This window comes from Wyeomyia smithii, chromosome 1 (genome assembly GCF_029784165.1).
Source record: "Wyeomyia smithii strain HCP4-BCI-WySm-NY-G18 chromosome 1, ASM2978416v1, whole genome shotgun sequence".
Classification (NCBI taxonomy): domain Eukaryota; kingdom Metazoa; phylum Arthropoda; class Insecta; order Diptera; family Culicidae; genus Wyeomyia; species Wyeomyia smithii.
In genome coordinates, this window is record NC_073694.1 from 50,562,804 (window position 1) to 50,589,523 (window position 26,720).

At 37.0% G+C, this 26,720-nt stretch overlaps 2 protein-coding genes across 7 annotated transcripts in view; one reads left to right on the plus strand and one right to left on the minus strand.

The window, feature by feature from the left end:
• Positions 1-417: 417 nt before the first annotated feature.
• LOC129733826 (uncharacterized) overlaps positions 418-26,720 on the minus strand; it is a 154,881-nt gene continuing 128,578 nt past the window's right edge. For all 6 annotated transcript variants that reach the window (XM_055695349.1, XM_055695346.1, XM_055695350.1 and 3 more), the window contains 3 exons: positions 12,446-13,218; positions 970-1,086; positions 418-902 (listed from right to left, as the gene is read on the minus strand). In XM_055695349.1, coding sequence (XP_055551324.1) covers positions 785-902; positions 970-1,086; positions 12,446-13,218 — 1,008 coding nt within the window. In that variant the 3' untranslated portion in view covers positions 418-784. The remainder of the gene's footprint in view (positions 903-969; positions 1,087-12,445; positions 13,219-26,720) is intronic.
• On the plus strand, positions 1,811-15,274 carry LOC129733828 (uncharacterized). The gene is made up of 3 exons (XM_055695353.1): positions 1,811-2,162; positions 13,282-13,363; positions 13,423-15,274. Exons 2-3 carry the CDS (start codon positions 13,282-13,284, stop codon positions 14,202-14,204), a joined length of 864 nt encoding a protein of 287 aa, XP_055551328.1. The 5' UTR covers positions 1,811-2,162; the 3' UTR covers positions 14,205-15,274.

Sequence of the window (26,720 nt, forward strand, 5' to 3'; positions counted from 1 at the left end):
AACTAATTTATCTCTTTCGTGTGACCTGTGACTAGTTTTACAGGTCTTACGTACGAACAACAAAGTTCGTTTCAACAATTTTTTTGCTAGGTACAGTCCAGAATAAGAAAAAAACATTCAAGGACTAGGAGATAAGGAGATAACCAATTGTTTTTCCAATTGCTACGAATACTTTACAGCAAATTCATAAACTAATTCAATTAAAATGAAATGTAGAAAAATGATTTGTATTGTGGAAATTTATCCATGTATCAGTAAGGTAACCGATTTTGTTAAATAACCAAATGTATTACAGTCTCTGCTATATTTGCCGGCAAGTGATTCAGCGACAACGCCTAAATGTCGGCACAAATCAGTTGTGCAGCTCGTCAGCAGCCTCTGGATTTTCGAACAGTTACAATCAAATGAAACAAGCACTCTAATTTGTACACACTTTATTTGAGCAAAACTAGAAAATAACCGGCTACAAAGCACAAACAGTAAACAAAAAGAATTAAGGTTCCACAAAACGGCTGAAGAAACCTAAATCTACTGCTTCAGCTTGTCATAATGTACAGTTGCTGGCAGTGGCCAAATCAAATTTCCTTTCCAAGAAAGAACTCATCACTGACTGGTCTATTTTATCGTATTTCGGCAAGTATTTTTTTCTGTTACACGTTGAACAAATTGCTATCCCTCTTCCATCCCCCTGTCCGCTTCACGTTTATCTATCTACCACTTCCACCTCGGGTTGTTATAATATTTATTTTCGTTTCCTACTACAAATGTCCCGAGACGCCGTGGGTTAGTAACAATGACACCGGTTCGTTGGACACTTGGACTTGTAGGTCAGACACGCGTCCATGCAGTACACATCGGCTCCATCGCGTCCCTCCAATTCACCAATCGCATCGCAGGTTTGTCTGTAAGAAAGAAAAAGCAAGTTTTTGTTACGCTTTTCAAAGTTAGGTCGAATAAGTGGATACTTACGGGCAGTGACAAACCGTTTCCGGACAGTTTGGCGGATAACGCAGGCAGTTGTTCTGACACCAGTCGTCCATTCCGATAAATCGCCGGTAGGCCTTCGTCGGCAGGCATACTTGATCCCTGGAAAAGAATTCGACTTGGATTAGCTTGTAAAGTACTGAGCGTCTCCGCCGAATAATTCTACAGATACTAGAAATGAAGAGCAAAAATAAATCGCTTGCATTTGAACCATTATTCAAGCTTTTGCCTCCCGGTTCCGGCTTTTCTACAAGCACAATTTATGCTTGTACCTAGACTGGTTAGGCGACGGCGCATAATTTCCACTAAATGATACAACGACTGCGGCCTTTGCGGTAGAATTGATTTAAAGACCTAATCGGGAACCATTCGCAACACTCAACAACCTAAAAAACCGCTACCAAATGATGTCGAGCCTTCGCATCTAAGGTGAAGTTTCGATTGTTGTCTTTATCTCATGTAAGTTATTGAACCACTAAAAATTGCGCTTTAACCCTAGATGGTAATTTCGCACTGTTCTAGACGCTTGGTGTTTTCATTTTTTTTCCTTTTTGATTGCAAACCTTCTCATTTTCTGGCAGTCGAGAACATTCGGGAAACATGCAACTCTGCGCCACACCATCATGCAGCTTAACCATACCCTGGCAGAGAGGGAGAAATACTGACAGTGGGTGGCGCATCGTTTTACTACTGCCCAACACCAACCCGCCGCAGGACATGAAAAAGATCGGGTGTTAGTACACATTCTCGGCCTTCCGGTGGTTAGCATTTCGGCGTAGCCCGAAATCACCACTGATACCGTTCGAAGCTTTTCGGAGTCGTCCTTTTCGGCTTTCCGCTCGGACGCTCGCCTCCATCGGGGCCAATCTGTTTTTTGCTGCCATACCGCACCGAAATATGCAGTGGACTATCGTACCTACTGCTAACTCGATATCAAACAGCATAGCACGTGATACAACAGTGCGCCGGGAAATTTCATCAAATTTGTCAGTCAGTGAATATAAAAACAACGAAGTTAATTGTGTTAAAGCTGTGTACTTCACGAAAAACTCCAAGCTATCGGACACTGCTTTTTTGGGTGTGCTTTAAAGGATAAGTGGTGGATTTGAACTTGGAAGCGGAAAAGTTGCGGTCAGAGAGACACTGCAGAGCGGGTTGATAGCAAAGTTAATAAAAAGGTTTGTTGGTTCTGTTACTTGTAACGATTGGCACTGCTAAGCGAATTTTCTAGAGCTCTGTTCGATCTGATACTGTGAATGTATATTTATTCTAAGCAGGATTGCTATACATGGTTGTGGATTTTTTCTAGATAACTGAAAATTGCACCTAACAATTTTTTTGTTTGAAGCTGCACACTGCAGGGCCTTGCATATTTTAATATCGTCATGAATTCTTGAATTCAAGTTTCAAATCCCAATGCAGCTCAAAACAGTTGAGAGAGCATTTTCGGTTGAGGTGCTTTCCGGTTGCTGTACTTTTTTTTAAATGAGCGGCAAAAACAGAATTTTATTACTTCTCTTTCAATCATTTCGAACAAGAAAATAGGAGAACATAGTTGTGGATCACTTATAAACCTGCAACAAATCTCGACGTTTGGAAGTTCCACCGTAGTTCGTAGAACAAGAAGCCAAAAATCGTGGAATCGACGTTTATTTTTGCAGTTTCATATCGCAGATTTCAATTTTATTGTGAGCCATTACTGCTTGAAAAAGGTAATATATTATGACAAGCAAAAGTATTTGATGATTTGGTTTCAATAGTGATTTCGATTTTCATAATGATTGCAATATCTTTCTAGTAGAAAGGCGACAAGTATTATCGATGATAATAAGTGGTTGGCAGTGTGGGCACCATTCTGCTAATTCGCTATTTCAGCGTCGCTAGCAGTTTGATTTTTGAAACGCTAATCGCTAATTCGCTAAACTAGGTTTAAAATAATTTATTTGCCACGGCACGATACATTTTATGTTTTACTGAGCCAAATACATATTCGCTTAACTTGTAGAGGACTACATATTTACATAAACTGTGAGTTAATGATGGTGTACATAAATTGCTTCGGGTGATGAAATCCATGACGACGGTTTTCGATACCAGAAATCAGCCTAGAGCGGTCAAATACTATTCAGTAGGGATATTTCCTCTCTGTGCGTTCTAAGAATATTAATGTTGTTTTTCAAGCGATAATTAATGTACACAATGTAAAATTACTGCGAAATTACAAGTTACTTTTCTCTTAAGCGCATCGAGAGTTAAAAAAAAAGTTTACAGAAATGCTGCTCCATGTGAAACAACGTGCCGTGATTGATCCTATCGCTTTTCAGGCGGTAATTCCGATGTTGACGACTGTGGTGCGTGAAGGAAGGCAAAAATGGTATTGATGGTTTTTAAAATTTTTACAGCCAAAGCGATTAGTTTGTGACGCTTCGGAATAGTTGTAGACAGCTACTTTGTCTTTCAGAATTTTTTTAATCTTTTTTTTTATGACAACTGCTCAAGGCTAGCTTAACATTGATGGTTATCTGATCTAGGAAAAATGCCAGTTGAAATTTTCTAAAAAAAACATAACGAACTGCAACGCTGCAACGGTGTGTTTGATTGGTTTTATGTATCAAGTAATTTTTTCTCTGAAAAAACACCGTAAGCCAAAAAGAAATTTTAAAGAAAAATATACAAAAATTCGGCGGCGACAGTCATGCCATTGGTTTCAATCGGTTTCAGCGGCGGTAGCGTCTATCGGCGTGCTTTAAATTATTCTTTAAAAATATTGCAATATTTGTTTCAAACTCTCAAGTTCGGATAATTTTTCAAATCAACTGGAAACCTGGCTATGCATACTGATGAAAACGAAGAGAAATGAACCAACTTGAAACGCATTTCCTTCAAATTATCAGTCGTTTTCTGAGCAGAATGAACAAGAGTGTTGTCTTAGTGAAAGAGTACTTTTTTGCCATATGCGGCCGTTTTGCCATAATTTCAAGGTAGTATTATTTATGGATCGTTTTACTATGCTCAAGGAAGTCGACAAGTTTATGCCTTGCGATTCCTAAAAAATACCAGCTGATTGTTGCGTTTTTAGGCGATTCAGACGACTCTCACTTTGCTGACTGCCATTTGGACATGAGGTCTTTATTTGAAGTAGGAAAAAATAGGCCGTCATCTTGGATTTTATTAGAAAAAGGTGTTTTTCAGTAAGTTCACAACCACCCATTTTAACTTAGATACCACCATTGGAAAGCTGAGAAAAAATGCTTTAAGATACATTCAAAAAATTAGGTGAGCATTGAGTTTACCTTGCCGTTCAGATCACTTTTTGAAATCGAGCTTCGAACAGGTCAACGCAAAACGCGCGGCCAATATGAAATCAACGTAATATGCTAAGCCTGTGATGTGTCTCTGTGTGTAGTGTATACTGCCGTAATCTCGCAGACTGACGTATGCGACAGCGAGTAAAATTTTCAGTACGAAGCTTTTTCCAAAAACGTTTGTATAATAAGTTTTAGGACGAATTTCAACAATCTGTTCTGTACATAATGCATTAATATAATCACAAAACATTGTCGAACGTATGATTGGTGGAAAAAGGTTTATTAACTGAAGTAAGTTCCCTGTTTCTACAACCGGTTGACGTACGTCCATTGTACCTAGTATGCGACAAGTCACTAACAAAGATTCTGTTTTCATAACCAGTCAAACAGTCGCGATTCGATTATACGTTCTCGGAAATGGATATATATTCAAATATATAGTAGCGTTCGTGGCCTCTGCCATTTTCCGCACTTCTTCCGTACGAAAATCACAAGTACGCTTCAATTGTCCACGAACATGGACCAAGCTTCGTGGCCTTAGAGGGCTATAGTATGATCAATGTTTTGTAGATGGTAAACTTCGTGCCGCGGTGAATTTTATTTGGGTAGAGCGTCCTTTAGAGTCAATTAAAAGGGTACGATTTCCTGCCATAGAACCTCGACGACTTTCTCTGCTGATGTCATTCTCGGTAATCACCAGTTAGCCTAGGTACACTCACTTGTCAACTACCTTGATATCATCACCTTTTCTAGGGTCGATTGTAGGCTTCTGTGCATCATTACGATTACGGAAATAGCCATATTGAGTGGAATTCGATAATTTTGGTATGTTCTCCAGAGAGCAGAAGTCGTTAACTTGGATTCCAAAACACAATATCTGGCCTCTTGGTATCATTCTGGCTCCGGAATTTGTCATATTGGGTGTTCTTTGGCCATTTTGATCTGTTGTTCAGAAACCAGAAGTTGCCATCTTAGAATTCAAAATAGTCTCTGGGGGCAATTCTTGGCTCCTGGGCATCATTTCGATCATTTGAGGCTGTTTGCCGGAAAAATTGTTCAAAATATGTGTTTCATTTGTACGGAACCCCTCCTCTTGCAGAGAAGAGAGAGGTGTCGTAACATCATAGAAATATTTCCTGCTCCCAAAATCTTTTACATACCAAATTTGATTCAATTTGCTTGATTAACAACATAGTTGGGTTGGATTTACGTCACGTTGAGCAGAAATGGTGGTTACGTCATTTCGTTTTCGTCAATAAATGACGCTATTTTTTACAGGTTTGATAAAATTTCGGTGCCTATAGGTCCGATTTGGTGTCTTCTATCGTTTAATCACAAAAAACACAAATCGGCCACTTTGGCGCTTACGTCAGTCTGCGAGATTACGGCAGTATATTACTCAGTTGTTTGATTGTTGCTACTGACTTTGGGTCTGTCCACAAATTACGTAAAGCAAAATATCGTATTTTTGATTCCTTTTCACTTTGTTTACATTGTTCATTTCTATAAATGAAACAGTTTCACACTCCATCTCTTCCTAAAAAAGCAAAAGCCTTGGTGCTACATTCCGATTCGGAACTCGACCTTCTGTTTATTATACACAGACTTCGCAGCCAACTGTTAAGTGTGCAGGACAATTGCGGGGCCAGCGCTACGATCCTACTAACACTAGCAGTCTCTCCCGAGCCGAGACTCGAACCTACGACAACTGGCTTGTTAGGCCAGCATCGTACCTCGAGACCAGCTGCTCTGCCCATTGAGCGTTACGTAATTTTTAAGCAAGCTCTTCGACTACTTTTTTGCTAAAACAAAGTTTAGCTCCCGGTACGGAGTACAGTTTCCGCGTGCTTGAAAATGAAACAAATTAATCTGAGATGTTATTTTTGCTATTGTTACATACTGTTGTTTTCATTCATAAAACTACTATCAACAAACCTAGGAAATATATCCCAAAGTATGGTAGGATCCAAGTATATCCTGAGGAATCTGGACAAGGTTTGCTTCACGTGCATACCAGCGTAAATAAAGTAAGAGTTAAATCATCACTTTTTTTATCTTTAGCTAATTCTTATCGACGAAAAGTGTTGGTTTCCTACCTGGCGAAATTCAGCCAATTGATTAAAGGCCATTCAGAAATAGCGATGCGTGGGTGACTGACTATCCACATCATACGCACACTACAGGCTCGGTATATTGCGTTGATTTGATGTTGGCCGCGCGTTATGCGTTGAACAGTTTGAAGCTCGATATCGAAAAGTAATCTGAATGGCAAGGTAAACTCAATGCTCACCTAATCTTCTGAATGTTTCTTAAAGCATTTTTTCTCAGTTCTCCAATGGTGGTGAAAAATTCAAAATCGGTGGTTGCAAACTAGCTGAAAAACACGTTTATCTAATAAAATTCAAGATGGTGGCGAGATCCAAGATGGCGGCCAATTTTTAACTACTTCAGCTCTATCATTCCTGTTTCAAACGACATACTGGTTGTAGGGAGTTTAATGACAAATTCAAGAGAAATAAATCAACGAAAAGATTAGGAATTGCTCAAAATTCAACTTTTCTAAAAACCGTTTAACCGCTTAGTACCCAAATGGGTTACTCAATATGAACTCACCAAAGTAGTTTTCTCGTTTTTTCACTACTTTCAATCATTTAGACACAAAAATAACCTTTTTTATAGATCTCATGTCACCAGTGGGACGGTTTCAGCGAGCATTGATCAGTATAAATGAGACAATGACATCGGAACTGTGAACCAAAAAAAGTGTCTCCAAAAAAGAATTTTAACGTTCATTTGAAACCACCATCGTCCCGTGATGTTCTGGCAAAATTCGGTGAGCTGTCATTACTGCAAAGTCGTTCGAGAATTGCATGCAGAGAAAGGAATCCAGTTTGTTCCGCATTGCTCTAAAGTACCCAATTGCCCCCGGTTCCGCCCTATTGAGAAATACTGGGCAATCATGAAGAGGGGACTTAAGGCAAAGGAAAAAGTTGTGGAAAAAGAACGGACCAAATGTTGACAGATCATCAGTTCCAGCTGTCATAGACTTCAATGTGGTGTTTGATTAAGTTGAGCAATTTTTTTTCACGATTGCAAGACAGACATCTTCCTTATTTGTGGTTTTAAATAGTGTAGCAGACGCTGCCGAATTTACGAACTAAAACGGTTAAAATGCACAAATTTTTTTGAAATAGTCTGCCAAATATCAGGAATTACTTGTTTTTTATTTTTGAGTGAATAGGAAGAAGATAAAAAAATACGTTTTTTAGAAATAATAATAAACATTATTAATATATAAAAAAATGTCTAAAATATTACAAAAAATACCGAAAAAACTAATTTTTAATAAAACACAAAGGTGTGTTAAAAACTATATTAAAATATCAAAAAATCAAAAACGATAAGAAAACACATTAAACACACATTTACACACAAACCCACACAACCAGACAGACACAAACGCACACAGAGCTGCATGCCCCCACGAGCCAGCGCTTGGCGAACGCCGAGATGTGTGTTCACTGATACCAAAAGAACAGTCTCGTACCAGCAGCGGGACTGTCCAGAGCCGCTCCCATCACTCAAAGGCATTAACCCGCTCATTGGGACTGGTCGCATAGTTGAGGAAATGAGTCGGTACTCGTTCCTATACCACGACGTAGGGCTGGAACCTGCACCGAGCTCTCTTAGTTAGTAAAGTCGTATGACAACGGCTCAAAACGGCGATGTAGCAAACGTCCCGTCAGACCTGACAAGCCTTGGAAGAATACGCCTAACGCGACACCAACCGGAGATGGTAAAGTTGGTGAAAAGATGAGTACGCCTAGGGCGAAACAAACGACGAGTGCCTTATTACGGTGCTTTGCAACGGTAGAAAACCAGATGAATACGCTCCCGAACGTGGAAACTCTGCCTGTCCAACTTGAGGAGATATGTACTCAAGTTCACGGACGAACGTAGCAACATATCGAAAAACTTATTACAGAGTCTTCTGTTGCTACGAATCTGCATCAACGAAGCAAGGAAGCAATTTGCTGAAACCTTGAGGAGAGCCGAGGACGCAAAGAGAACAAGGCAGTCTCCGGGAGACACCACTTCCGCGAGCACCAAAAGACGGTTGATAGAGCTAAGCCTAGGGGCTGGCTCGTCAACTGGGCCAACGCAGCACACGGAAGAGAAAAGCAAAGCTACAGGTAACGGTCAATAGATTACCGTAGTAAACAGTAAGCGGGGAAAAATGAGACAATCATGAAAGGTAGGGCCGCGTAAGGGTAGCCGCATAAGGGTAACCTTACCCTACACTTCCCTCACTCATCCTCAAGATTGCTAGGACTAAGTACGCTGAAGTATTGAAGGATATGAGAGGTGATGCCCAGCTCAAAGACTTCGTTGCAGATGTTAAGCAGTCCGTCTGTCTCGTACCGCTGAGACAATCTTAGGATTCCGCAAAGAGGCATACAGGATGGGTTCTAGCTATAAAATGGTAGCCCAAAAGGTGCTTGGCGAGGGTGTGCAAGTTGGGGCGCTCACCCAGTTGTTGATTGATAAAGATTGACGTTGTTGATAAAGTGGTCGGAGTATTGTACTGCAGTTTCAATGCTTGGCCACGTTGGTCTATCAAAGGGTTCACCCAGATGGTCGACCAAATGTTGATGGAATTGTGGCTTTAACGCTTGAGCTGTCGAGTGGGGTGGTCGCTGTACGAGTCCGAAGATCCTGTTGGAAGGTTTGGCGAAGCTCAACTTGGATCTGGCTAACATCGGCGATAAGTGCACCTACATCAGAAACGGTTGAAAGTTGATTATAGCTGGGACGTTCTGCAGCCCGGAACTGATCACGAGATCTAGAGGGGAGATGACGGTCACACTAATAGCGACCACAAGTCGGTGCGATTTAATGTAGATCACAACGTGAGGCGGCTAGCGACAGGTAGAGTCAATACTCCAACCATTCGAGGCTAGAAGACTCCGCACTTTGATGCTGATGTATTTGGGGAAGCAATTAGAAGAGAACAAGAAGGTGGAGAGTCCCTACCCGAGGGCTCATCAACTAATTGCTATACTGTCGCGGGGGTACGACGCCACGATGCCTAGGATTAGGCAACCGAGAAACGAAACATTGGCCCAGACCGGTACATTGGAGGAGGGACGGCACCAGCCGAATAATCACCAGCGATGTTGTTGCGGATCACTAAGAGAATATTTCCACACTACGATCAAAGTCCCTGGCCTCCGGTTATCGAACTACCTCAAATTGTGAGTGACGGCAGCTGTGCAGAGGCGGTAATGGTTACGAATGAGGAACTTTGTGATGTCGCAAACTTGTTGAACGTGAGCAAGGCACCGGGACTAGATGGAATCCTTGATCTGGCCATTAAAACGGCCATAAAGGTAGCCCCCGGGTTGTTCAGGGCGGCCATGCAAAAATGCTAAATGATAATTACCTCTTCCCGGATAAGTGAAAGCGACAGAAACTGTTCCTGCTGCCGAAGGCCAGGAAACCTCCGAATGACCCATTGCCATATAGGCCAATCCGTCTGCTAGACACGGTGGGCAAGGTGCTTGAGAGGATTATCCTCAATAGACTGGTGAGATTCACGAAAGGTGGAAACGGTCTATCAAGCAACCTGTTTGGTCTACGCAGAAGTCACTGTATGGTGGATGCTATTCTCTCTATCACTACGACAGCCGAGAAAGCACTCCAACGTAAAAGGAGGGACATTCGCTATAGCGCAACCGTCACGCCCGATGTGCAAATCGCAGAATCGCAAATTCGTTTACAACTCAAACGATAGTCAGAAATGCGTCCCAGTCACCGCAGGAGTACCGCAAGGTTCTATCCTGAGACCGGAGCTGTGAAATGCTATGTATGATGGCGTGTTGAAACTGAAGCTCTCTCCCGGAGTGGTGATTTTTGGCTTCATGGACGACATAACTTTAGAATTCCATGGTGAGGCCATAACAGAGGCCGAGCTGAAAGCAGTACTTTCTTTCAAAATCGTAGAAGACTGAATGCAGCACTATTTCGTATGCACTGGCTCGTATGATGTCCAATACCACAGCGGCGTATGGCAGCAAGCGTGGTTTTGTCCATTTTAGTCTAGAGCTCTAGGTACTAACAGTTACCGTGGTGAACTGGAAGTTACCTACAGCGTCATGTGCCTCAGGTTTGCGTGTACGTATCGTATAGTGTCATACGATCCAATCTGAGTACTGTCTGTTATTATACCTATTAGCATCACCATTAAGGAGGACACAAGATCCTTCGACCAACGTAACACAAGGGACATACGAGATACCTGAAGGTGACCCTTGAAGTCCCTTTGTGTCTCGAGTGCGTGAATACGATAGAGACTACTGAGCACGTCGCATTTTGAACTGGTCAACCACGAACACACCAGAGGGTCTCCAGGTAGTTAGCTAGGAGGTTATAGGAATTAAGGGGGTGCATCAAGCATAAAAGCCAATGCCCGACGTAATACTTAACCGTCGTCCCTGAAAGATTAGGGCTGGAGACTGAGGCGTTTTGCTGGGTCCCGCACAGGCTGAGTTCTCAAGTGTCTGTGATTTCCTCGCCACTTGGAAAAAAAACATACACCAGACACACACACATCGCAGCGATTCGATACTGCATCGGTTAGCAGAACCCCGTAGTAGTACATAGTACAAGATTTTGCGATCGAAAGTGGAAGACGAAGGCATTTAATAAGAATCCTTTTGTAGAAGCCCTTCGGTTTGATACGAAGGCGGGCCGTCCTATCAGAATGCGTATGAGCGTCAGCTTTAATGCAATTCGAATTTTGGAAAGGTAAGTCTCCAGTTGAGGCTATCGATACAGGGCGTGAGATAACCGAGAAGGCAGCCAAACAGATGCGGAGAGGCAGTTTCGTAAGGTTCGATTCTCGGTCCAGGAACGGAATGTATAATGGAGTCCTGACACTGCAGCTGCCCAAAGGGGTGGTGATTGCTAGTTTTGCAGATGATATGGTAGTATACATGATAGGTGAGTCTCTGGAAGAGGTTTGAATGCTGGCTACCGAGACCAAAGCTCTCCCAGCTGGTCCCGAAGTACGATGCTGGCCTAACAAGCCAGTCGTCGTAGGTTCGGGAGAAGACCGTTAGTGTCAGTAGATCCGTAGCGCTAGCCCCGCAATGTCCCGTACACTAACACCGAGACCAACGAAAACTGAAGTAAAGCTGAAGGTAGCACATCACAAAACGGTGCTAATGGTTAGCAACTGTAAAGTGGTCAAGCGGATACAATCGGATAGAATCGACGAGCACGCCATACTCTCGAAGCGTGCGCTCAGATATCTAGGAGTGATGATCGACGATCGACTGAACTTTAATGGTTACGTCGATTGTGCCTACAAGAAGGCAACAAAGGCCATCAACACGAATCATGCCAAAAAGCTGGTGCCCTAGCAGTAGTATGCGATGTTTACTGGCTAGTGTATCAACTTCGATACTGTGATATGGAGATCCACTCTGGCTTGGGGTGTTAGAGACTAAGAGGAATTAAATGGAACTGTACAGTGCGTTCAGGCTCATGGCCATTCGAGTTGTGAGTGCGTACCGAACAATCTCGTTGGAGGCAGTATGCGACATTACCCTGCCGGAGGACAAAGAGTGGTTCTACCGTAGAGGCACCAAAGGAGTTCGAAAGATGCTAAGACCAAAGTCAATGGTCGAATAGGAACAAGATTGAGATGCGACGGCAAATGGCTGTTGGATGCACCGTCGTATTCCGGATCGCTATATGAGGATGAGTTAAAAACATGGTGAGGAGAACTTCCACCTGAAACAGTTTCTGTCCAGTCATGGTTGCTTCCAACAATACCTGCATCGGTTCAGGCATGCAAAGACCCTTTTTTTGTTGAAGAAATTCCGAACCATGTAGTTTTTAACGCCCCAAATTTGAAGTGGTTAGAGCAGAGATCTCAACACAATAGAGGAAAGTAATAAAACAAAAAGAAAAAATTATGTAAAACAAATAACAACTTCCAATCTACAAAATAATATCACAATCATTAGCCTTGAAAAACAAACGAATATTTTATAAGTAATAAAAAAGAGAAGGAACAATATTGAAAAATGATGCTAACTAATAAACAATCAGAGCGGAAAATGAGTACAACTCCTCAAACTACTTACCGAATAATAAGCGGGAACACATTGTCCGACTCCGGTGCCCGATAGTCCCTGTAGTACAACAAGAAGGGATTTTTGCTCTCCACGAATAACGGCGGTATACCGCCCGTAATCGATACTATACTGATGTCAGCACAATTTCTAAACGTTTCCGGTTTCCCACATCCAACAGCTTCCGTTCCGTTGTCGCACCGACCCCACATATTGCCGGTATAATACGTCCACTGTAGGACACACTGCGTACAGGTGACGAAGCGCGGCAACTTCACCCGATACCGGAAGATTTCCTTCTTCCCCGCCTCAGGTGGTATCGTGTAACGCACCTCATTCGTACCGGTCAGAAACAGCGGATAACGATCGAAGCATTCCTGGGTAGCCTCGTAGTACGGATTGTTGTTCGGGCACAAGAACAGCTCGAATCGTCCCATGTGGTTGGCCGTCAGTTCGATCTCCACGTCAATCTCCTGGCCCGCGAAGTACCGTCTAGAGATTATACCCTTCCCGTATTCACCCCCTGCCTCGTGCGGCCGGGGAATTCTCAGGTTGTATGCATCCCCGCACACGCCACAGTTCCCCTGGTTCTGTTCCCACTGGACGGCGTACCCACCGCAGAAGAGTTCGTTATCGTTGTAGTTTACAGGGTTTGGAAACCCGAAACGCCACATCGCATTTCGAGCCGGTGGCTCCATCAGCCGGCCATGCCCCAGCACAACGCTGCATCTGTAGATGAGCTGTAACAGTAGCGATAACGCTAAATCGTTACTTTTCAGTCGCATCTGAAAATGTAGAAATAAAATTGTTTTTATTAATTCTCCACTTCTTTGTTTTATTTCTTTTAGATGGCTGCAAAAATGAAATTAATTGAGCTAATGCTATGGATTGGTCTATTGGGTCTGATTCCTGCAGGGATGACTATCGACAGTAAGTTTTCGTATTAATGTTTGAAACACAAAATTAACAGAGTAATTGGTTTCTTTCAGTTCCCGGTTATTGTGATCATCACACAATCATTACCAGCCAGTATGAGGAATATTTCGAAATCGACGCTTTGGGTAACAACCGGTCGGATAAGGTCGTAGTTGATTTTGTTTTGTACGTTCAGCTGTCCAATATGCAAGAGGAGATTGCCCTACTACTTTCCACCAGTAATCGCTCCATGCAGCACCCGGACTACGAAAAAACCTACGAAATCCGTATCAGTAATGTTTACACCGTCATCTACAAGGAAACGCTCCGCATGTCGGCTCACCACAGCCACTCCTTCAACTTCTTTCCGGCGGAACATTTTCAAATACACATCAAAATCACCCGCAAGGGAATGATAACCGTACAGATCGACGGTTTGGCCAAACCAATCCTCTCGGTGGTGGATGAACATCCGGTCATCGATGTACACTACATAAGCTTCGGATCCCGAATGAACGCCTACCCAATCACCTGGTATTTCCACTGTCGCGATCCTCCCACAACTCCGTTACCGGCAACAGCTAAACCAGGCGAGGACGAAGGTGACGATCATTTCAGCCAGAACGATGCCGCCGAACTGGACGAAAACAAGTGCCCTGTCTGCCCGAAACCTGCTAAGTGTGAAGTTGTGGTTCGAGCTTGTTCCGACACCGCCCAGGATTTGATGCAGATGAGTGACGCCGAGAAGCAAAAGTACTTCTTCTACTTTAATGTGTATCTCAGCAAGAACGGTAAAAACGCTAAAGCGATTGCTTCCGATTTCAACGGGGCAACCAACACGAACAAAATAGATTAGACGATTTGGTGGTGATAATACTCTCCTAAATCAAGTACAAGCACGGCATATCGATTGTATACTCTTTCTTCCGATTGATCTTTAGATGATTCTATGATGGGAATGCGACAGAGCACTTTTAATCTACTGAGTAGGAAACTGTGTTTTCAACATATCGAAGATCAAGACATTTCAACTAAGCTCTGTCTCATTCTTGATTTCTATCGTTGTTACTTCCAACTCCTCTACGTAGATTAGACTTTTTCTCTTCTAATTATAGATGTACCGTAATATTTCTCCTCAATTTCACTAACTCACCACTCAAACTTTCTTGTTAATAAGCAAAAAAAAAATACTTGAATGTTCAGGAAACATAAAAACATCAATGACAATAAGTAGAAGCAAATTACTGATCCAACGTGTTTTTTAAAAAGAAAACTTTCCTTATTGATTCGTGATAGCTTTTTATTGAGTTGTCAGTTGGAAACCTCCTATTTGTAAGCGCTTAGCATTGACAATCAGAATTTTTCCTAAATCTTGCTTTTTTCAAGATAGAAGAAATAGTGTTGTTCGATGACAACTCTTCTTAATAGAGACGTGCGAACGCAATTGGGATTTATTTTCGTCAATTCAAAATTTTAGGCAAACCAGTTGGCTTCAATGAAGAATCTTGAGAAGTATTGAACAAAGGTAAACATAGTTTTGGCCCTAGAGCTCAAACTGGAAAAAATGAGATATTATAGCATTCCTGTGAATTTCGGTACACCAAGAACGGAAAACTTTTTCAGAGCGTTAAAGCGTAAATAAAGTAAATAAAGTAAATAAAGCGTTAAAGCGACGAACCTGGCGAGCAGCTACAATGCAAAATTACTCACAGGAATGGTTAAACTCCACAATTCACAGGAATGGCTAAAAATCTACATTCTTTCTAAGACAACAACTTTCAGCTCTGGGGCCGCATATATTTTTCTCTTCTGTCGAACAGTGTAATTCAAGCATCTTGTAGAAACTATACCATTCATAAAATTCCCAGAGTTAACTAGTTAAATAGTAAAAATTTATTAGATCTCATCGAACTTTAAAAAAATGCAGAATTCGTAGAATTTATAGTACAGGCAAACTTCGATATAAGGTACGTTTCGAATTTTAATTTGTACTTTATATCTTATTTTACCTTATATTCAAACACCTTATTTTGTTGTCTTTTGTCTACGTATAGAATAGAATCCAACTATAAGTGTGAACTTGCTTCAAGTACAATTCATATCACATATTTTTTTTTATTTTTAGGAGACTTTTAGCCGCGTCAAAAAAATTGGTGGTCTAGAGCATTAAAAGGTGAAAAAAATGTCAAGCCGTTATTATTACTAGTTTTTATCTACCATTTATTTACAAACATACATATTTTATCGAAACTTTTTTTTCTCGTTTTAATTTTTGGTCCAATGTATAAGAACCATGAATATCTGCTTACGGATTAGAATCTTATTTAACTATTTCCTCGTTCTTTAGGATTTCGAAACTTGCATTTTTCTCGTTGAATTTTAAAATGACCGTTTGAACTAACTTTTCATTACACATAAAAGTGGCCCAGAAATTAACTTTGCATAGTGGTTTAAAACGTGATCGTCAACCTTTCTGAGTGTAAAAATGCCATTTAATTGCTATAGTTTATTCGACAAATTTTGTTTATATCTTAAGGAGAAACTTTTGATGCAAATAGATTTTTGATTAATCTGCCTAAAAGTGAGATGATAATTTGATTTAAATTTTGCTGAAGACACTTTGGTTCTATCTCATGAAAATAGACCACATACAGGTAGTTTCATATACGGACATTCTCAAAATATCTAAAAAAACAAATACCAATTAACTTTTTGGGGTGTGATTTCAGAGGTCTACTATGTCCTAGACATTTTTTCAAATTTGAGAAATACATTATTCTGCCGAACATACTTTGAGCATATTTTCAACTTTTTCCTAGGTTCTATGACGTTTTTGATAGAAATGCTCTTTTTTAAATTAGAAACTTGTTTCAGCTGAGAGGGTGTTCAAGTGCGGTTCATGAGAAAAAAAAACTGGGTTTGAAACATTTTTTTGAACACTGTATTTTAAATTCCACACAGATTGTTCAAGGGTCAAACTTCAAATCAAATTTTTCTATCAGCTCCCCCGTTCCCAACCACACTGTATCATGTTTTCTCGGCATATTTAATTTTTGTACGTTTTTCCAAATTTCCGCTAAGTGTAACGTAATTTACGGACACTCCCTAAATAATAATAGTAAGCAGAAATGTTAACAAGACAACCAGTATGTTGTTTAAAGAAGTTTCCATACCAATTTCGGAGTTATTTGTAACAAAATATGAATATGTACCTAATATCGAGGTAAAATGTACCTTATATCGAGTGACGCTATATCGAAGGTTCCTTATAACGAGGGTACCTTATACCGAAGTTTGCCTGTAATCAAACAAGTTCAAGAATTCAAACAATTCAAAGAATTTGAAAAGTTGTGAGAAGCAAGAATGAACTGATAGAAATAAAATTATTCATCGGATTCAAATGATTCAAGGGAAGCATAGAATATGCATAGAAATTTCCGGAAACGTGGAACTCATAGAACTCTGGGAACACTAGGATTCTATGAATTCTATGAATTCTATGAATTTTTAAAAATTCTATGAATTCTATGAATTCTAGAATTCTATGAATTCTATGATTACTATGAACTCTATGAATTCTATGAATTCAATGAAATCTATGAATTCTAAAAATCCTACGAATTCTAAGAATGCTATGAATTTTTCATATTCCATGAAATTTATGAATTCTATGAATTCAACGAATTCTGTGAATTCTGTGAATTCTGTGAATTCTATGAATTCTATAAATTCTATGAATTCTTTAAATTCTATGAACTCTATTATTTCTATGGATTCCATGAATTTTATGAAATTTATGGGTTCCATGAATTCTATCAATTCTATGAATTCTATGATTCCCATGAATTCTATGAATTTTACGAATTCTTTGAATTCTATGAATTCTATTAATTCGTTGAGTTATATGAATTCTATGAATTCTATGAATTCTATGAATTCTATGAATTCATTAATTTTTTTAATTTCTTCAATTTCTATGAATTTTATGTACTCTATGAATTCTATGAATTCCATGACTTCTATGAATTCTATAAATTCTATAAATTCTATGAATTCTATGAATTCTATAAATTCTATGAATTCTAAAAATCCTATGAATTCTAAGAGTGCTATGAATTCTTCAAATTCCATGAAATTTATGAATTCTATGAATTCTACGAATTCTGTGAATTCTGTGAATTCTATGAATTCTGTGAATTCTATGAATTCTATGAATTTTATGAATTCTATTAACTCTATTATTTCAATAAATTCCATGAATTTTATGAAATCTATGGATTCCATGAATTCTATCAACTCTACGAATTCTATGATTTCCATGAATTTTATGAATTCTACGAATTCTATGAATTCTATTAATTTTATTAATTCCATGAATTCTATGAATTCTATGAATTCTATAAATTTCATGAATTATATGAATTCTATGAATTCTATGAATTCTATGAATTCTATGAATTCTATGAATTCTACGAATTCTTTGAATTCTCTAACTTCTATGAATACAGGTCGGACTCGATTAACCGGAGTTTTGAAAAACATTTCGCTCCGGATAATCGAACCTTCCGGATAATCGAGCTATTTTTTTTATTTAAATTTTTAATATCTCATCTAAAACAGTGAGTTTTCTATTATAATAAATTGTACACAATACATGTGCCGACGAAAAAAATTTAAAACTGTCATACATATATACGTAATAATAAATTTTGTTATAATGATTATCTCGAAGATGGAAAAACGAAATAAAACAACACTCATGTATTTTTTCTATTTCTTGAGTGACCTATAACGACCTAGACGCTCGATAGGGACTACTTTGAGGAATTCAAGTCGTTATTAAGTTCGTTTGATGAGTTTTGGTTCAATAATCCGAGAGTATCCGGAACAGAACCGGTACAGGCCTGCTTGTGTTTCTAAGTACTGCAATGATCATGGCCTATATATTACAGGAATATGTTCCTGCCATAAATCCGAAACCGGTTCAACAATAGCGGTTGTCCTCATTGGCAACAAAAAACATAATACCTTGCTTTTGAAAGTTATTGAGTAAGAATTGGTTGAAGGAACGACGAGAAAGCTGCAAAAAACGAACTGCCTAAGCGAAACGGGACTTGTACCGCTACAATTTTGAATAACCCCGAACCTCCCAATGACCCGGAAGACAAAAGTACGTTATAGAAATACAATAAAAAAATACTCCGGATAATCGAACCATTTTCTCCGGATAATCGAGCCCCGGTTAATCGAGCCCACGGATAATCGAGTCTCCGGATAATCGAGTCCGACCTGTACTATGAATTCCATGAGTTCTATGAATTCAGTGATTTCTATGAATTCTATGAATTTTATGAATTCTAAAATTCTATGAATTCTATGAATTCTATGAATTCTTTTAATTCTATGAATTCTCCGGATAATCGAGTCCGAACTGTACTATGAATTCCATGAGTTCTATGAATTCAGTGATTTCTATGAATTCTATGAATTTTATGAATTCTAAAATTCTATGAATTCTATGAATTCTATGAATTCTTTTAATTCTATGAATTCTATGAATTCTATGAATTCTATTAATTCTAAGAATTCTATAAATTCTAAGAATTCTATGAATTCTAAGAATTCAATGAATTCTATGAATCCAAAGAATACTACGAATTCTAAGAATTCTATGAATTCTAAGAATTCTATGAAAACTATCAATTCTATAAATTTTATGAATTCAATGAATTCTATGAATTCTATGAATTCAATGAATTTCATGAATTCTAATAATTTCAATAATTCTATGAACTCTATGAATTATATGAAATCGATTAAATCAATGAATTCTTTAAATTACATGAATTTTATGAATTCTATGAATTCTTTCAATTCCATAAATTTCATAAATTCTACGAATTCTATGAATTCCATGAATTTTATGAATTCTATAGATTCCATGAATATTATGAATATCACGATTTCACAGAATTCATAGAATTCATAGAATCCAAAGAAATCATAAAATTCATAGAAATAATAGAATTCATAGAATTCATGAAATTCATAGAATTGATAAAATATATAGAATTCATAGAATTCTAGGATTCATAGAAGTCATGGAATTTATACAATTTATAGAATTCATAGAATTCATAAAATTCATAAAATTCATAAAATTTATAGAATTTATGAAATTCATGGAGTTCATAGAATTTATAGAATTTATAGCATTCATAGAATTCATGGAATTCATAGAATTCATAGAATTCATGGATTTCAAAGAACTCATAGAACTCATAGATTTCATAGATTTTACAGAATTCATAGGATTCATAGAAGTATTAGAACTCAAAGAATTCATAGAATTCATAGAATTCATAGAATTCATAGAATTAATAAAGCTCATAGAATTCATAGAATTCATAGAATTCATGAGATACATTAAAGTTCATAGAATTCATAAAATTCATAGAATTCATAGAATTCGTAGTGTTCATAGAATTCATAGAATTCATAGAATTAATAGAGTTCATAGAATTCAAAGGATTCGTAGAATTCATTGAACTCGTAGAATTCATAGAATTCACAGAATACATAGAATAAATAGAATTTATAGAATTCATGGAATGTACAGAATACATAGAATTCTAAGAATCCACAGAGTTCATAAAGTTGGTAGAATCCATAGAATTCATAGAATTCATAGAATTCATAGAATTCATAGAATTCATTGAATTCACAGAATTCATGGAATTCATAGAATTCATAGAATTCAAAGAATTCATAGAATTCATAGAATTCATAGAATTCATAGAATTCAAAGAATTCATAGAATTCATAGAATTCATAGAATTCATAGAATTCTTAGAATTGATAGAAATCATAGAATTCTTAAAATTAATAGAATTCATAGTATTTATAGAAATCATTGAATTCAGAGAATTTATGGAATTCATGGAATAAAAAGAATTCAAAGAATTCATAGAATTCATAGAATTCTATGAGTTTTATGATTTCTATGAATTCTATGGATCCTTCAAATTCTATGGATTCTATGAATTCTATGAATATGATGAACTCTATGAGTTCTATGAATTTTATGATTTCTATGATTTCTTTGAATTCTATGAATTTTTTAAATTCTGTGACTACTATGAATTAAATGAATTTAATGAATTCTATGAATTCTATGAATTCTATGAATTCTATGAATTCTTTTAATTCTATGAATACCATGAATTCTATGAATTCTACTTATTCTATTAATTCTATGAATTCTATGAACTCTTTGAATTCTATGAATTCTATAAATTCTTTGAATTCTTTGAATTCCATGAAATCTGTGAATTCTATGAATTCTTTGAATTTTATGAATTCTCTAAAGTCTATGAATTCAATCGGTTATCTGTATTCTTTGAGTTCTATGAATTCTATGCATTCTCTGAATTCTATGAATTCTTTGAATTCTATGAATTCTATGAATTCTATGAAGTTTATGAATCGTATGAATTCTATGAATTCTTTAAAATCAATGAATTCTATGGATTCTATGAATCCTTTGAATTCTATGAATTCTTTAAATTCTATTAGTTCTATGAATTCAGTGAATTCTAAGAATTCTAAGTATTCTATGAATTCTAAGAATTCTATGAATTCGATGAATTCGATGAATTCTATGAATTCTATGAATTCTATGAATTCTATGAATTCTATGAATTCTATGAATTCTATGAATTCTATGAATTCTATGAATTCTATGAATTCTATGAATTCTATGAATTTTATGAATCGTATGAATTCTATGAATTCTTTAAAATCCATGAATTCTATTGATTCTTTGAATCCTTTGAATTCTTTGAATTCTTTAAATTCTATTAGTTCTATGAATTCAGTGAATTCTAAGAATTCTAAGTATTCTATGAATTCTAAGTATTCTATGAATTCGATGAATTCTATGATTTCTATGAATTCGTTTAGTACCCCTTAAAAGACTTCTTAGAATTCATTGAATTCAAAGAATTCATTGAATTCATAGTAGTCAAAGAATTCATAGAACTAAAAAATTCACAGAATTCACAGATTACATAGAATTCATAGAATTCATAGAATTCTATACAAAGATTTATAATAGTATAGAATACAAAGAACCGATAGAACTCATAGAATTCATAGAATTAATGGAATTCATAGAATTCATAGAATTCATGGAATTCATAGAATTCATAGAATACATAGAATTCATAGAATTCATAGAGTTCATAGAATTCATGGAATTCTATGAATTTCACGAATTCATAGAATTCGTGAAATTCATAGAATTCATAAAATTTATAGAATTCATAGAATTTAGAGAATCAATAAAATTAAGAGATTTAATAGAATACAAATAATTCATAGAATTCATAGTATTCATAGAATTCATTGAAATCATAGAATTAATTGAATACAAAGAATTCATAAAATTCCAAGAATTCATAATTTCATGGAATTCATAGAATTGATAGAATTCATAGATTTCATAGAATTTAGAGACATCATAGTATTTAGATGATTCATAGAATTTATGGACTTCATCGAATTCAAAAAATTCATAGAATTCATAGAATTCATAGATTTCATGGAATTCATAGAATTCATAGAATTCATAAAATTTATAGAATTCATAAAATTTATAGAATTCAACGAATTCATAGAATAGAATTTATTGAATTTATAGTAGTCATAGAATTCATAGAATTTAAAAAATTCATAGAATTCATAAAATTCATCGATTTCATAGAATTTAAGAGAAATTATAGAATTCGTAGAATTCATAGAATTCATAGAATTCATAGAATTCATAGAATTCATAGAATTCATAGAATTCATAGAACTCATAGAATTCATAGAATTCATAAAATTCATAGAATTCATAGAATTCATAGAATTCCCAGAATTTGCAGAATTTATAAAATTCAAAGAATTAATTAAATTCATAAAATTCATAAAATTCATAGAATTCGTAGAATCCACGAAATTCACAGATTTCATAGAATTCATGGAATTCATATAATTCACAGAATTCGCAGAATTTATAAAATTCACAGAATTCATAGAACTCATAAACTTCATAGAATTCATAGAATTCATAAAATTCATAGAATTCATAGAATCCATAGAATTCAAAGATTTCATAGAATTCATAGAATTCATAAAATTTATAGAATTCATAAAATTCATAGAATTCATAGAATTCATATTTTTAATAGAACTCATAGAATTCATAGAATTCATAGAACTCATAGAATTCATAGAATTCATAGAATTCATAGAATTCATAGATTTCATAGAATTCATAGAATTCATAGAATTCATAGAATTCATAGAACTCATAGAATTCATAGAATTCATAGAATTCATAAAATTCATAGAATTCATAGAATTCATAGAATTCATAGATTTCATAGAATTCATAGAATTCATAGAATTCATAGAATTCATAGAATTCATAGAATTCATAGAATTCATAGAATTCATAGAATTCATAGAATTCATGAAATTCATAGAATTCATAGAGTTCATAAAATGCATAGAATTCACAAAATTCACAGAATTCGCAGTATTTATAAAGATCACAGAGTTCATAGAATTCATAAAAGCTAAATATATAAATAAAAAAATGCTTATAAAAGCCTTTTTAGAAAAGTCTTGTATGTTTGAAATCTACGTTTGTAGAAGTTTGGGTATTCTGTAAACAGTTTTATAATTGAATGCTACACAATTTTGTAGAAGAAACTATTTTTCTAGCAAGTCACTTTGGTGCGGTGCCCTCGATACGATGGAAATTGTAACCAATTTCATTAAAGCATATGAAAGACGACAGCAGTAAACGAATTAACTTTCTAAAAGATACGGGTGTCGTATGATATTTCATATTTTCCAGTTTGAGATCAAAAGCCACATTTTTTTAAAGTTCATCGAGTTTACGAATTCTATAAGTTTTGCTACTTCTAAGAAAATTAACTTAGAAGTAGCAAAGTTTATAGAATTCGTAAACGATTTTTCGCAGTGATTTACAAGAGAAGGTGCTTCCTAGCTACCCATAGTAAGGAATTTACGCGGTTTTAAAAAAGTAAGTACAAAGCGACTTTAGTGTATTTATTTTATAGCCTAAGCAGAAACACCTGAAGTCGTGTACGCGGTTTTAAAGTGGAAATTTTGGTTTGGAAGACAATGATCATATTTGACATTAATTCTCAAATTGATTTTAATTCTCAAATTTTGATTTTGATTTTAATTCTCAAATTGAATTATTTTTAAGTTATTATGGATAGTTAATAGGTTTTCATATATTTTTTCTCAAGAATATTAGAATAGCGCTGAATATCATAGTCAAAAACTATTTTTGACAGAGTTCATTCTTGTATAGAATCAATACCTACATTTAAAGGTTATCCAAAAACGGATATTACCCCAGTCGTAATAATTTCATCCCTCCAAATCAATACCGAAATTAGCATTATGAGAGATGCAAATCAGCTTCCCTACGTTGGTTCACAGCTGTATCAGCCATTATCTTTAATTGCTCATTACCAAACGTCAAAAGATGTATTAATCTCGATTTACCTCCAGTTCCGATATCGCCAATGCAGAAACCACTGCTGTTGCCGATCGGAGATCCTGATAAATCGGCGGTGTTCAAAATATTTAACGAATAAAAACTGGATTTGTGCTTACCAGCTCGCCAAGTGAGACAAAGTGGCCAGATAGGTCAAGCTGGCATTTTTCGTGATTCGAATCCTGGAATCCCACCCTTGATTTAAGACCGTCCAGCGATGACACTATGGAAGCTCGATGACCAGTTTGTTTTTTTTCCTGTGCAACCACAGCTCACCATCGTATGTTATTTCTTTTTATTGAGATATGGGGGCAGTCCGCAGCGGACACTGAATGCGGCTGATAATGTCGTCGCGTAAAGCAACAACGATTGCGCCGATTAATTTATACGACCGGTGGACCGCGAACGATCGGGCAGATTATACGCCCTTTCTTGGCTGTTGCTTCCTTTTCGGGGTCCAGGCAAGCCCATAAGCGTCCATTCGTGGCTTATCTCTTGTGGCTGCCGTGTCCAGCCGTGAAAAATTATTAATCGATTACGTTGCTACAATTGTTGTAGGTAATATTTTAATATTAAATTACACGCCGATTTACGAGTAAATTACTATGCGTGATCTAGCCAGCGCATCCCTTTCCGTTCCAACACAGGAGGGCTGTCATTGTTTGGTGGTTTCAGTTCGTGCTAATAGTACATATTATCCTCGGTATTGAACGATAAAGGTTATGGTTCGGGGATTGGACTTTAAGGCATTAATAAATTAATTTTATGATCACATAACTGTCAGCACGGGGACGGGATTTGGCGAAACGGCACTTTAAAAAACAAACTGGATTGGTTTTATATAACTATTTAACCATATTGTTTATAGTTTGATGTTGCCTGGACTGGCGTGCAATTGCGTATTATTCCATTGATATCTTATCAAGTCAAATGAAAACATTAAGAAATTTGTTTGTAAATACACACACAAACTTTAGATTCGGTTTTTGAAAAATAATGTTTCAGAATAGCCAGAGTCAAAACCCAAGGAATTTTCAAATCGTAAAGCGAGTTTTAATGGGATTATCCTTATCTAGAAAAGGTCATTTGCATGCATAGTAAAACCGAATGATAAAACTGCCGATCCATTCGGCGATTGACAACGACAGCAAATAATCAAATCAAAATATCATCAAATCCGGGTCTCAAATGCGTTTTCGTTATAGATAAGACACATAAATCGGCCGACTGTGACGAGTTCACTCATACATCCTTTTTCAATTATCTCTTTGAAAATATAATCGCTTTTTTGTTGACGCGTCAACGATAAATCGAGTATCCTGCCAAGGTTTCCCTGATGGTGGTTTTGTTCATCACGATTTTTTTTTGCTCCATGATAAATAAACAACCTCACAACACGGTGGTTCTGATGTACCGAAGATTAATTGGCGAGGCTGCATAAGTAGAGTGCCTGATGGCCTGTTAAGTTTTCTGGGGCGTGGTTGATATTCTGTCAATTCTTGCGTTCGTCTCTGTAAATAAATAATGTGACCCGCTTCGCAGCACGACATTTTTTACTTACTGGGTTTAATTGGTGGCACAAAAGATGAAACCGCGGAAGGATATGACAAAATATGTATATAATTTTAAGATAACAAATGAAACAAATTATGGTTGATAAATATTTATAACAGGCCGACTTCTTTGACGCCATTTAGATAAAGCGAATCGTCCGATAAGTTAGAAAGAAATGATTTATACAAGTTTAATTATGCGTCATTACGCGTATTTAAATATTCGTATCCATATCAGAGGATTTCCAGCACCATCTGTTTTTTAATGTTTAGTATTCAACATCAATCAGGAGTTGAACTTAATGAAATGTCACATGATTACCTGTGATATTTTCGTAATCATTAGGTTTGCATGTTTCACCTCCATCTAACGTTCGCAAACTGACTGTTGGAAACAGATCGAGAATTTTATCTTTACTGAATTTGGTCCAAAACTTTTAACCCGACTATCGTGCGACGAACCGCACGGTACCGGTTCGTAGCCGGTGATGCAATTCCGCCTTGCCTTCCATCCGCGCAACAGAATCCAGTGCTGCCGGTCGGCGTGACCACAGGTTTACCCGCTTTACGCAAAATTAATTTACCCATGTGTGGGACGGGACTCAATTTAAATATCAATAAGAGCCCCGGTTGGTGTGGAGGTCGGACTGGACGGGACGCGATGCGACGCAACGCTGCTACCATGCTTGGAGGACTCGTGCGTTAAAATAAAGCTGCATGAATTAAACAAAAGCCGGCCATTGTTCGGGTGCAGGTTCCGCAGCATTAACATTGAAGTGGTCTAACCGGCGTAACCGTGCCCGATTCGATTCGTGGCAGGACTCTGGTCTCGGTACAGATTTGCAGTGGCCCGATCGATTCGATACGCTCTTGAACTCTTGATGCGTCCCAGCGCTGACATTTCAGACAAAAGCACGCGCACCTGAATACACTTTCAGTCACAGCTTGTCTTTTTCCAAAACAGTACATAGAGGGAAAACAGATCGAAACAAGTATGACAGACGTATCTCATCGCTGAACATCCTAGGATGAGGACGACCAGAAACTGTAACGCCTAGTGTCATCCAAATTTTTATTCAATATCGTGAAAAGCATCTGCAATGAGTAATCGTAAGTGATAAGTTCGAACCAAACTTCTATTTTTTTCAATATTTCTTCGAATGATAGACACACTCATATGTGTGAGCTGAAAGCGGATTTTTATACAGCCACCCAAGTTTACCTAAGAGAGAATAAC

Coding starts and splice junctions, on each gene's coding strand:
- LOC129733828 (XM_055695353.1), top strand. CDS start 13,282: ATGGCTGCAAAAATGAAATTAATTGAGCTAATGCTATGGATTGGTCTA. Junction 13,364..13,422: donor TGCAGGGATGACTATCGACA/GTAAGTTTTCGT, acceptor GGTTTCTTTCAG/TTCCCGGTTATTGTGATCAT.